This window comes from Somniosus microcephalus, chromosome 32 (assembly GCF_052327205.1).
Source record: "Somniosus microcephalus isolate GS21.2 chromosome 32, FLI_Smic_1.0, whole genome shotgun sequence".
Classification (NCBI taxonomy): Eukaryota; Metazoa; Chordata; class Chondrichthyes; order Squaliformes; family Somniosidae; genus Somniosus; species Somniosus microcephalus.
Window position 1 is genome coordinate 30,764,290 of NC_141018.1, and position 12,394 is coordinate 30,776,683.

The 12,394-nt window shown below is 43.4% G+C and overlaps 1 protein-coding gene across 1 annotated transcript in view; it reads left to right on the forward strand.

Moving 5' to 3' along the window:
- LOC147097363 (protein ERGIC-53-like) overlaps positions 1–5,843 on the forward strand; it is a 49,546-nt gene extending 43,703 nt beyond the window's left edge. The window contains exon 4 of the mRNA XM_085972276.1: positions 1,777–5,843. Within this exon, the coding sequence (XP_085828402.1) occupies positions 1,777–1,813 (37 nt within the window). The 3' untranslated portion in view covers positions 1,814–5,843. The remainder of the gene's footprint in view (positions 1–1,776) is intronic.
- Positions 5,844–12,394: the final 6,551 nt, after the last annotated feature.

Sequence of the window (12,394 nt, forward strand, 5' to 3'; positions counted from 1 at the left end):
TTATTTCAATCAGTCTTATAAATAGCACATTGTTGTACCGTGGCATTACATAGAATTGGTGTACAGTAAAATAAATTGCATAAGCAATCCTTACTGGGGTGTTTTTATATTAAGTTGTGGAAGATCAGGTCTTTCTAATCCCAAAGCTGATTTATTTGTGCTTGCTCCTATTTCTACAGTCTTTCACACGCTCATTTCAAATGCCACTGTGAAGGCAGTTACTATTCCACTCAGTCTCGCTCTGTGGGGCTGTGAAGAGGGCAATTGTCTCCTTTTGAGAGCCAAGGACTGAAGTGCGCACAATGGCCGATAACTGTCGTGACTCAGCTTTAATGAATACTAAATAGAAGAACTGATCCCACTGCCCTGTGGTGCCCACATCATTAATACTGTGCCCAGTTCCAGCAACTGCAGATATTAACCTTGCTGCAGGTCCATTTTTAAACATCTCTTACAACTGAGTCAAATGGTTTATAAAAAAAAAAAAAAAAAAAAAATTGGTCCTAAAATTACCAGAGTCTACAAACACCGATTTGTGCTTGTCTCAAATTCCTCTGCCTGGTATTTAGTTTGGGTTGAAGTCACAGGGGAGGAATTTCAGACTGATGCACTGGGTGTCGTTTGTACTCCTGTTATCCCACAGTGTGGCTTGAAATGACGGAAACAAAATGAAAAGGTATTGGGGGGGAGACTGAGATTGATGGGAAAAAAACCGGGATGGATATCCACTTTAGTGGCAAAAAACAGGAAGGCAGATTATTACCTGAACGGCAATAGATTGGGAGAAGGGGAAGTGCAACGAGACCTGGGTGTCCTTGTGCACCAGTCGCTGAAGGTAAGCATGCAGGTGCAGCAAGCGGTTAAGAAGGCAAATGGTATGTTGGCCTTCATAGCGGGAGGATTCGAGTACAGGAACAAGGATGTCTTGCTGCAGTCATACAGGGCCTTGGTGAGACCACACCTTGAGTATTGTGTGTGCAGTTTTGGTCGCCTTATCTGAGGAAGGATGTTCTTGCCGTGGAGGGAGTGCAGCGAAGATTCACCAGACTGATAGCTGGGATGGCAGGAATGACATATGAGGAGAGATTGGGTCGATTGGGCTTATATTCGCTAGAGTTTAGGAGATTGAGAGTGGATCTCATTGAAACTGATAAAATTCTAATAGGACTAGACAGACTAGATGCAGGAAGGCTGTTCCCGATGGTGGGGGAGTCCAGAACCAGGGGTCACAGTCTAAGGATAAGGGGTAAGCCATTTAGGACTGAGATGAGGAGGAATTTCTTCACCCAGAGTGGTGAACCTGTGGAATTCTCTACCACACAAGGCAGTTGAGGCCAATTCATTAAATATATTCAAGAAGGAGTTGGATATATTTCTTAAGCCTAAGGGGATCAAGGGATATGGGGAGAAAGTAGGGACAGGGCACTGAATTTGGATGATCAGCCATGATCGCATTGAATGTCGGAGCAGGCTCGAGGGGCCGAATGGCCTACTCCTGCTCCTATCTTCTATGTTTCTATGGATAGATTTTTGTTTAGGCAAGGGTTACGGAACCTGAGCTGAGATACAGATCAGCCATGATATTGAAGGGCGGAACAGGCTGGAGGGGCTGAATGGCATCCTCCTGTTCCTATGTTGCTTCCTTCCTATGGAGGTATTGCTTGACTGCATTAAGCAACGAGCTGTCTTGCCTTTACCTTTAGAGCCTTGTATGTTAAGCTTTGTATTGAAAGTGTTCAACAACAAAAAAAAAACTAAATATTTGTCTTTTTACAGGAGCCAAAGGGAAACCAATTCCAAGAAATATTTCTGAGGAAGTGCTGCGGGATCATGAAAATTGTGGATCTATATATTTTTTGAGGGGGTGGGGGGTGGAGATTTGTGAACGAGTTTGCAAAGTAATATGTGCTTTAAATTGCCTTATACACGTTCTTTTCTTGATAAGTGTTGCACACCAATTGGACGGTGTCTGTAACTACCACCATGGTATAAAGTGAACATTTTTATTTCAAAGCAGAGATGTTTTTAACAAAAGTAATCCACGTAATTTAAAGGCTGGCATTTGTATTAACTTACCCAGAAAGATATTTTTATCGTCTAATAATTTTCATGTAAAAACTGCTTCGATTTATATCAAATATGCCCAGTGTTTATATACTAAAGCAGTGTTTTTGTGGGAATGTTTCTCTCTCTTCGTTAATTGAAAAAAATTAAGTCTAAATGTACGTCCTAATTTATTTCAGCCAGCCTTATAAATAGTACATTGTTACACCGTGGCATTACATAGAATTGGTGGACAGTAAAATAAATTGCATAAGCAATCCTCACTCGGGTGTTTTTATATTAAGTTGTGGGAGTTCCGGGCTTTCTAATCCTAAAGCTGATTTATTTGTGCTTGCTCCTATATCTACGGTCTTTCACTAGCTCATTTCAAATGCCACTGTGAAGACAGTTACTATTCCACTCAGCCTCGCTGTGTGGAGCCGTGAAGAGGGCAATTGTCTCCTTTTGAGAGCCAAGGACTGAAGTGCGAATGATGGCCGATAACGGTGTTCGTATCCCAGACTGCAACTATTGAAATGGACTACCCTAAATTTTGAACACGTCAAAGATGGTCACACCTACCAAAAGGAAGCAAAGATTCAAAGTGCTTCAATTGCAATGAATTACTTTGAAGTAGTGACTGTTAATGTAGGTGAATGCAGCATTAATTGTGGACGGTGCAATGTGATGAATGACCAGTTAACGTACTGCTCCTCTTTGAGTAATGTCACGGCATCTTTGACATCAATCCTGAATCACCTGAGCAGGTAGACAAGACCTTGGTTTAGTGTGTCATCGAAAAGGCAACACCTCCAACAGTGCAGTGCAGTGCAGCGCTCCCTTGGTAGCGCCCTTGAAGAATCAACCTAGATTATCTGCTCAAGTTCTGCGTGGTTTCAACCCGCAGCCTTCTGACTGAGGCGAGAGTGTTTGTCAACTGTGCCAAGCTGACACTTGACCATAAGCCGATGGAGATGCCTCCAAGCATCCGCTGCATTCAAACAATGGCCCGGGCTTCAAACTGGCTCGAGCCTCCCAGTGGTTACAATGTGCGAACGGATTCTGCCCGCCGATCATGCACCGAAAGTTAAAATCGGGCCCCCGAGGTGTAACGGTGAATCTATATAAAACCCAAAGTAAGACCGCAGTTAGAGGACTGTGCAGTTCTCTGCTTCCACTCTACACCGCGGACTGCTGAGGCAATAGAGCGGTTACAGCACAGATTCACTGGGATGCCGCCTGGTATGAGGGAATCAACAATGCAAAGAAGGACTTGGAAAAATTGGAGCGGTTTGCATTAGAACAGAGGAGAATACAGGGTAATTTGACAGAGGTGTTAGAAATAATGAAGGCATGGGACAGAGTAGGTAGAAAGATTGTTTCCGGTGGTTGAGGGATCTAGAACGAGGGGAGAGAGACACATGATCAGCTGAGAGAGATTTAGGACAACTCCAGTCATTGCCGTTTTTCTGTTGCCTCCTGAGTCTGGTGAAACTGCTCAAGACTCATGACAGGCTCAACACAACTGATTCGTTCACTGGAAGGCTATCCTGGCATTGGCGATGTTGGAGCTTGACTTGTTCTGGCGCAGAGATCTTGGATTCTGGTTCTGGCGCCAGAGATCTTGGATTCTGGTTCTGCACCATAATGTTCCTTCGTCACCAGGTCAGGTAAAGGTTGTGTCCGCTGTGGCTCAGTCCGCTCGCCTCTGAGTCAGAAGGTTGTGGGTTCAAGTCCCGCTCCAGGGACTTGAGCACATAAAGCTAGGCTGACAGTGCAGTGCTGAGGGAGTGCTGCACTGTCGGAGATGCCGTCTTTCGGATGAGACATTAAGCCGAAGCCCCGTCTGCGCTCTCAGGTGGACGTAAAAGATCCCACGGCCACTATTTTGAAGACGAGCAGGGCGTAATCCTCAGTGTCCTGGCCAATATTTCTCCCTCAACCAACATTAAAAAAAAGCAAATTATTTGGTCATTATCGCATTGCTGTTTGTGGGAGCTTGCTGTGCGCAAATTGGCTGCCGTGTTTCCCACATTACAACAGTGACTACACTTCAAAAAAAAAAGTACTTCATTGGCTGTAAAGCGCTTTGAGACAACCGGTGGTCGTCAAAGGCGCTATATAAATGCAGGTCTTCCTACACAAACAATAAAAGAAAACCTAACCTTATTGAACTGGCACCATTATATGAAACCGTTACCTATGTATTTTGGTCCAATTTCATATTTTTGACTCCTTAAGTACTTGGGTTTACAGTTTGTGTTTCATAACCTACCATCTGCCGTAGCTTTCATGGATTTATTTAATTAAGTTTTTAAATTAAAATCAAAATACTAAGATGACTCATGCCCTGTGTGAACTACTGATGAGAATTTTATGAATGTGTCCGGACATTTGTACAAGTGTAAGGAATAAAGTCACACTCTAAATAAACCTCTGCCTTCTCCAAGTAATTTTAATTCAAGCATAGAATTATAGTCTGACAAATTGCTACCCATCATCTTCCCATTATCTACAATTAGAGAGGATATGTAATCCTAGCCTAACATGCGAATGTTAAATCCTGGTGCACTCTTAAAACCCCACAGCCCAGATGGGGAATTTGTATTACTACGGGAACTGTCTTGGCATTTTTCCCATCCATGTTTTGTCCTCCCAACAAATGTTTTAAGCCTGGTGTAATGCAGTTCTGCAGCCTACGCACTTGCCTGCAGGCATTAATGACAAAAAAAAAATGGCAACTTAGAAATATTCCAAAATTCATGGCTTAAATCCTCACACGTTAAATATTGCAGTATGATTGCCTTTAATTATGATCCTGGCTATAATGAGATTAACTTTTTGCTTAACGCTTTTGTGTTAAATGCTCAGTTTTCTTAAGTTTCAAATGAAAGGCACCATACTTTTTCATCTTATAAATAGTCTGACTTTCATCCAGAGTGAAGATTGGCGAATCCTCGCAGGAAACCCTGTGGATAAATGTTCCGTTTTCCAAAGTCCCGGCATCACGTGATAATTGATCTCATTTTAGGTGCACGTTTTCACATTTCACCATGTAGAGTATTGGATATTGAATGTAAATTGTGTACTAAACGCGGAGTGTCTTTCGACGCCACTGTGTCGGCCAGTGAGTTGAAGGTGGGGCGGGACTTCCGGGAGGAATGGCAGCATTTACTCCGCAAACAGCAAAGCAAACAAAGTCTATTTAAAAATGAGTCTCTATGGACTGCGGCAGCACACAGAACTTCGCCTGATTAAAAACTGACGCCTTCAGCGATTTTTTTTTATGATGGGAATAACGGGGAGGCTATCGGCGCTCGCTGTTATTATGGAGTAAATCGGACAGCAACTTCCAGAGTCCACACTTGCACAGTTAATCTCCGAACTGTGGAAGTTGCTTGTCCGAGTTGCCCTGCTCCTCCACAAGCTTCGCTACACTGGTATCTTGCCGATAGACTCGGCATTTAAACACATGAAGGGTGTGAAGTTGTGGTACTTGCCCACTAAACACGCCAGAAAAAGTCAGGCTGGTGCATTCAGGTGTAAATGAATTTTTAATGGTGTGATGAGTCTTAATTACTGCCAAACAACCTCTCTGGCCCGGAAAATTTAATTTTACAAGTGTGGCATCTCATGCCTTCAGAATTTCATTATGGTTGGAGATGTTTAAAAAAGGTTAAATAAAATAAATTATTTTTTTACTTTGTCTCTTTTATCTGTCTTAATCCCATCTTTCTTTCCCTCTCTTTATTGTGCTTTCTGTACCTGATTTTACATTGAATTAAAGCTTCTAATTTATACTTCCTGGTTTAGACTCTGTGGCCGGAATTTTAATCTGGAGGTGAGTCGGGAGTGGGGGGAGGGCGGTGGTGGTTTAGAAAGCAGTAGGGAAACCCAGGAGAACGGGTTTCACCTAGGCCCTGCTGAATTTAATGGCTGGGCCTGATTAGCATTTCAAAGCTCTGTATCCCACTGGAGAAGCTGGCACTAGGCCGCAGAAAGGAGTGAGGGAGGGATTGGGTGGTTGGGGGCTGGAGGAGCATCGGGGGTGTGAGGGGGGTGGGGAAGGTGGAAGAGGATTGGGGCCGGAGGAGCATTGGGGCTGGAGTGGGGAGTCCAGGAAGGCGATCGGGGGCTGGAGAGAGGGGGGGTGGTGGGGGATCAGAGGCCACGGGGTGGAGGGGACTGTCGCTTTCCGATCATGGTGGGTGGGTGAGCCAAGGAAGCTGGACCCAGCAGCTAAGTGTAAAGGCACTTACCTCCTGGATCAGGCTCTCCCTCCTTCCTTTAGCTGGCGGGTTCCCCGAGGCCTGGGAAACCCGACCAGCCACAGTTAAATTTGAAATGGTGGTTAAATCGGAGGCACTCAGCCTCATTATAATATTTTAATGGGTGACCTGCCTCCTGCGAGCGAGATGGCCACCGTCACCCCCTCCCCCAATCCCGCCTCCATTTAAACCAAAAGTTGGGGGGGTCGAGATTCAGTTTTTTTTTAACACTGTGACCTCCAATCCGCCTGTTTTTTGGGGGGTTTAAAATTCCCCCCCAAAAGTGCGTCAGTCTAATTGGTTGAAAAGAGAGACACAGTTGCTTGGCCTGTTCTCACACGTCACAGATCCCCTGTAGAGGGTGTCGCGCTGGAAAAGGAGCTCAATACCGTAAGTAGCCACTCAAAAGCCCACGAATAGTCTGCGGGCAACTGTAAGCGTGATGAAAAGACGAGCGCTGTTCCTTCACCACTGACCATAAAATCCGGGCCAATATGTGCATAAAATCAATCCCAATCATATACAGCAGTGCAGTTGATGGGGGGAATTATCCAAGCGTCTCCATTCGGGCCAGGAATAGTGGTGTCTCTATATGCAGCCCTCCTAAATGTGTACTTTCAGCGTGTGTTGTATGAGTGTACACATGTTGAACTCCATCCCTAACAAGTTAAATATTTGTGGTAATTGCCTCCATGCACAAAGAAAAGTAACTTGCATTCATCATATATCTGTGGAACTTTGCAGTGTGCCAACCCATACATAACAGAAATTGCACAATATAATCCATTCTGTAGGAAGCGCAACATCCAAAGGCACTTCACACACAATGCATTATACAGGAACCCCGCCCCAACCACGGTTTTGTTATACGCGGATTTCAAGTATACATGGTTTCCTCTCCGCGACAACTTTTGCCAACCACGGCAGTGAATTTTGCGTATACGCGGTTTTTAACTTAGGATTAAGGTAAATAACATGATTTTATTGCTTTTATATTTTTTATTGTGTGATTTGAACATTTATACTGTATTTGCCAACCGCGGTTTTACTAACCACGGGGGGTTTTCAGGGACGTATCCCCGTGGTTGGGGAGGGATTACTGTATTACGCAGAAGACGTTATGTGAGTAAGCAGACATCAACACCCCACAAAAGCAATGAGATAAATGACCAGTTAATCTGTTTTCGGTGGTGTTCGTTGAGGAAGAATGATGGCTGAGGTGCTGGGAGAATTCTGTGCTGCTTTACTATCCAATCTTTAACACCCAGAACACCTAGAGTCATAACGGCACAGGAGGAGACCATTCGGCTCATCGAGTCTGTGCCGGCTCTCTGTAGAGCAATCCAGTCAGTCCCATTACCCCCGCTCTATCCCCGTAGCCCTGCAAATTTATTTCCCTCAAGTCTCCCCTTGAAAACATTGAGTGTCTCCGCTTCCACCACTTCCGTCGGCAGCGAGTTCCAGGTCCTCACCACTCGCTGCGTAAAAAAGTTTTCCCTCACATCCCCCCTGTATCTCTTGCCCAAAACCTTAAATCTGTGTCCCCTAGTCCTTGTACCATCAACTAGTGGGAACAGCCTTTCCCTGTCTAACCTATCCAAAGCCGTCATAATCTTGTACACCTCTATCAAATCACCCCTCAACCTCCTTTGCTCTAATGAAAACAAATCCAGCTTCTCCAACCTGTCCTTGTAGCTAAGATCCCCAGAACCATTCTGGTAAATCTCCTCTGCACCCTCTCGAGGGCCTTCACATCCTTCCTAAAGCGTGGTGACCAGAACTGGATGCAATACTCCAGTTGTGGCCTAACCAGCACTTTATAAAGGTTCAGTATAACTTCTCTACTTTTGTACTCAAACCTGTTCAACATCTCATCTGAAGAATGGCACCTCTGACTGAACTGTTTCCTCAGCGCAGTATTGAAATGTCAGCCTTTCGCCCTTCCTTTTTCATTAATTGCAATACTTGAAGAGGTAAGTGTGCATGTGTGTTTTTGGGAGGGGGCAAGAGTTCAGAATCGATCGGTGAATAATTATTTCCAGAATAAAATGTTTTCCTTGTCTGTCTGTTGCCAGAATATCGCGTATCCACTCATTGGAGAGTTAGCCACATTTTCTTCTTATTTAGTAACATTTCAGTTGCTTTTCATTGTTGGTTGATCGAGTTACAATGGAGTTGTGGCACACTGAACTATTAGTTCACAAGGAGCGGTGAAACAAAATCAAGGTTTTTTTTTAAGTGCTTTGTCAGCTGAATGCTGAATTGTTGCAATTTTTCAAATGTACTTCATTTTCTACTTTATATTCTCTAAAAGGATTCTTTTCTGTTGTAAGTTAGATGGAAACCTTGAACATTTAGAGGTAGGGTAATTGCGGATGAGTGACCTGCAGCCTTATTTTAAAAGAAAAAAGACTTGCAGCACCTTTCATGACCTCTGGACATCCCAAAGCACTTTACAGCCAATGAAGTACATTTGATGTGTTGTCACTGTTGTAATATAGGAAACGCGGCAGCCAATTTGCACACAGCAAGCTCCCACAAACAGCAATGTGATAATGACCAGGTAATTTTTTTTTTTTTTTTTAAAGTGATGTTGATTGAGGGATAAATATTGGCCAGGACACCGGGGAAAACTCCCCTGCTCCTCTTCGAAATAGTGCCACGGAATCTTTTACGTCCACCTGAGAGGGCAGATGGGGCCTCGGTTTAATGTCTCATCCGTAAGACATTTTGGATTTGTGATGATGCTGTCGTCCTTGTATTACTTTGTGCCCTCAATATATGTGGTTTCATACTTGACCACTGGACACTACTCTAGCAAGGAGCAGATAATCACAGCTAATGATGCAAACCAATTCTGAAATTCTCACTTTCTCAAAGTTCCAAATGCTACCAGATCATAGCCAAGGTTGATATCTAAATCTATTGAAGTGGCAACACTCTCACCTCTTGAGTTAGAAGGTTGTGATTTCAAGTTCCACTTCAGAGACTTGAGCATACAATCTAGGCCAACACTTCAGTGCTGAAATGAGGAAGTGTTGTCCCATCTGAGGTGCCGTCTTTCGGATGAGATATTAAACCCGAGGCCCCATCTGCCACCTCAGGTGGAGGTTAAGCATCCCACGGGCTTATTTCCAAGAAGCAACAGCTGTGATCGCTCAGTGTCCTAGCCAATATTTATCCCTTAAGCAAAACTTAAAACAGATGATCCGGCCATTTATCTCATTGCTGTTTGTGGGAGCTTGCTTTGCACCAATTTGGCCGCCCCATTTCCTACATTACAACAATGACTACACTTTATATAAAAAAAAAAAAAAAAAGTACTTCATTGGCTGTAAAGCGATTTGTGACTTCCTGAAGTTATGAAGGGCTCTATTATAAATACAAGTCATTTTTTAGCCCAACTGAACCCAGTTGTCATAAATTTAGTAATGAAAACAGAAAATGCTGGAAATACTCAGCAGGTCAGGCAGCATCTGTGGAGAGAGAAACAGAGTTAATGTTTCAGGTCACTGACCTCTCGTCAGAACTGGAAAAAAGTTAGAGATGTAGCAGGTTTTAAGCAAGTGCAGAGGCCGGGAAAGGGGGGAGGGGAGGAAAGAACAAAAGGGAAGGTCAGTGATAGGTTGGAAGGCAAGAGAGATTCAATGACAAAAGGGATGATTGTACAGAGCAAAAGGAGATGGTAATGGGACTAGTAAAGAAACAAAAGATGGGTCTAAAAGAGGTGTAATTGTTGTAAAGTAATATTACTCCGAACCATGGGACTACCACCCCCCATCATCCTACAATCTACATGCTCGCTGTCCCCTAGTCACTTGCTGTTTTATCCTTGTTTTTAGTCCTATTTTAACCTTGGCACTGTCGCCGACTGTGGGCTTTGGCCCTTCACACACACGGATCTCAATTTTCAGAAGAGGTCTGGCATATGAGGGAAAAAGGAATAGAGGGTTATGCTGTTGAGATTTAGATGAGGAAAAATGGGAGGAGGCTCGAGTGGAGCATAAGCACCAGCAGGGACTGGTTGGGCAGAAGGGCCTGTTTCCGTGCTGTACATCCTGTGTAATACACGATGGAGTGTTGTGCATGCGGGAGGAGATTCTGCACTGCCAGTCATGAAGTGCGGGGTGGGGAGGGTTAGGGGGTCAGAGAACTGAGAGTACAATGTTGTAGCCCCCACCCACCCCCCCTTGCACTTCCTTCCGAGAGCAGCCTCACAGCTGTAGAGAACTGGCAGAAGATAATCTCGGAGGGTTCACTTGGGGTCACCACCTCCAACAGTGAAGCTTAGGCAATTCCTCATTAAACCTGGGGATAAGATCATTGTAGTTGTCCATACTCTGTTCTCATTATTTTTGTAATGCGGGCAGCAACATTGGTTGTGCTAATGTTTCAGGACATCACTGAAGAATTAAATTCATGACTTTACTACAAGATTACAAGAATTTCATGTACAATTCATTGTTGACAGATGCTCTATATATTGTATAGTGTGTGTGAACATGAGATTTGTAAATAACCATCGTCTTAAAACTGAGTATTTATTACTGGGACAGAAAAACAACCAATAGAATCTATATATGCATCTGTTGTGTTTATTTGTTGAAACTGATGAAGAAACCAAATTAATAATTAATAAAAAATGTCCTAGTAAAGGATCCCCTTGGTATGAGTGACCATAACATGGTTGAATTCCAAATTCAGTTGGAGGGTGAGAGAGTTGGATCTCAAACCAGCGTACTAAGCTTAAATAAAGGAGACTATGAAGGTATGAGAGCAGAGTTGACTAAAGTGGACTGGGAAAATAGATTAAGGTGTAAGATGGTACAAGAGCAGTGGTGTACATTCAAGGAGATATTTCATAACTTTTAAGAAAAATATATTCCACTGAGGAAAAAGGGGAGTGAAAGAAAAGACTGCCATCCGTGGCTAATAAAGGATAGTATCCAACTGAAAACAAGGGCATATAAAGTAGCCAAATCTAGTGGGAGGATGGAAGATTGGGAAGCATTTAAAAGCCAGCAAACAATAACTAAAAGATTAATTAAGAAAGGGAAGATAGATTATGAAAGTAAACTAGCAAAAAATATAAAAACAGATAGCAAGAGTTTCTACAGTTATATAAAAAGAAAAAGGGTGGCTAAAGTGAATGTTGGTCCCTTAGAGGATGAGACCGGGAAATTAGTAGTGGGGAACATGGAGATGACAAATACGCTGAACAAATATTTTGTATCAGTCTTTACAGTAGAGGACACTAAAAATATCCCAACACTGGACAAACCGGGGGCTATTGGGGGGGGGAGGAGCTAAACACAATTAAAATCACTAAGGAGATGGTACTCGGTAAGATAATGGGACTTGAGGCGGATAAATCCCCTGGACCTGATGGCTTACATCTTAGGGTCTTGAGAGAAGTAGCAGTAGGGATTGCAGATGCATTGGTGGTAATTTTCCAAAACTCCCTGGATTCAGGAAAGGTCCCAGCAGATTGGAAAACTGCTAATGTAACACCCTTATTTAAAAAGGGAGGTAGACAAAAGGCTGGAAACTATAGACCAGTTAGCCTAACATCTGTGGTTGGTAAAATGTTGGAGTCCATTATTAAGGAAGCAGTAACAGGACATTTGGATAAGCATAATTTAATCGGACAGAGTTAGCATGGTTTTATGAAGGGGAAGTCATGTTTGACAAATTTGCTCGAATTCTTTGAGGATGTAACAAACAGCGTGGATAAAGGGGAACCAGTGGATGTGGTGTATTTGGACTTCCAAAAGGCATTTGACAAGGTGCCACACAAAAGATTACTGCACAAGATTTTAAAAAATCACAGGATTGGAGGTAATATACTGGCATGGGTGGAAGATTGGCTATCTAACAGAAAACAGAGAGTTGGGATAAATGGTTAATTCTCGGGTTGGCAATCAGTAACTAGTGGTGTTCTGCAGGGGTCAGTGCTGGGACCCTAACTCTTTACAATCTATATTAACTATTTGGAGGAGGGGACCAAGTGCAACGTATCCAAGTTTGCCGACGATACAAAGGTGGGAGGGAAAGCAGTGAATGAGGAGGACATAAATAACCTG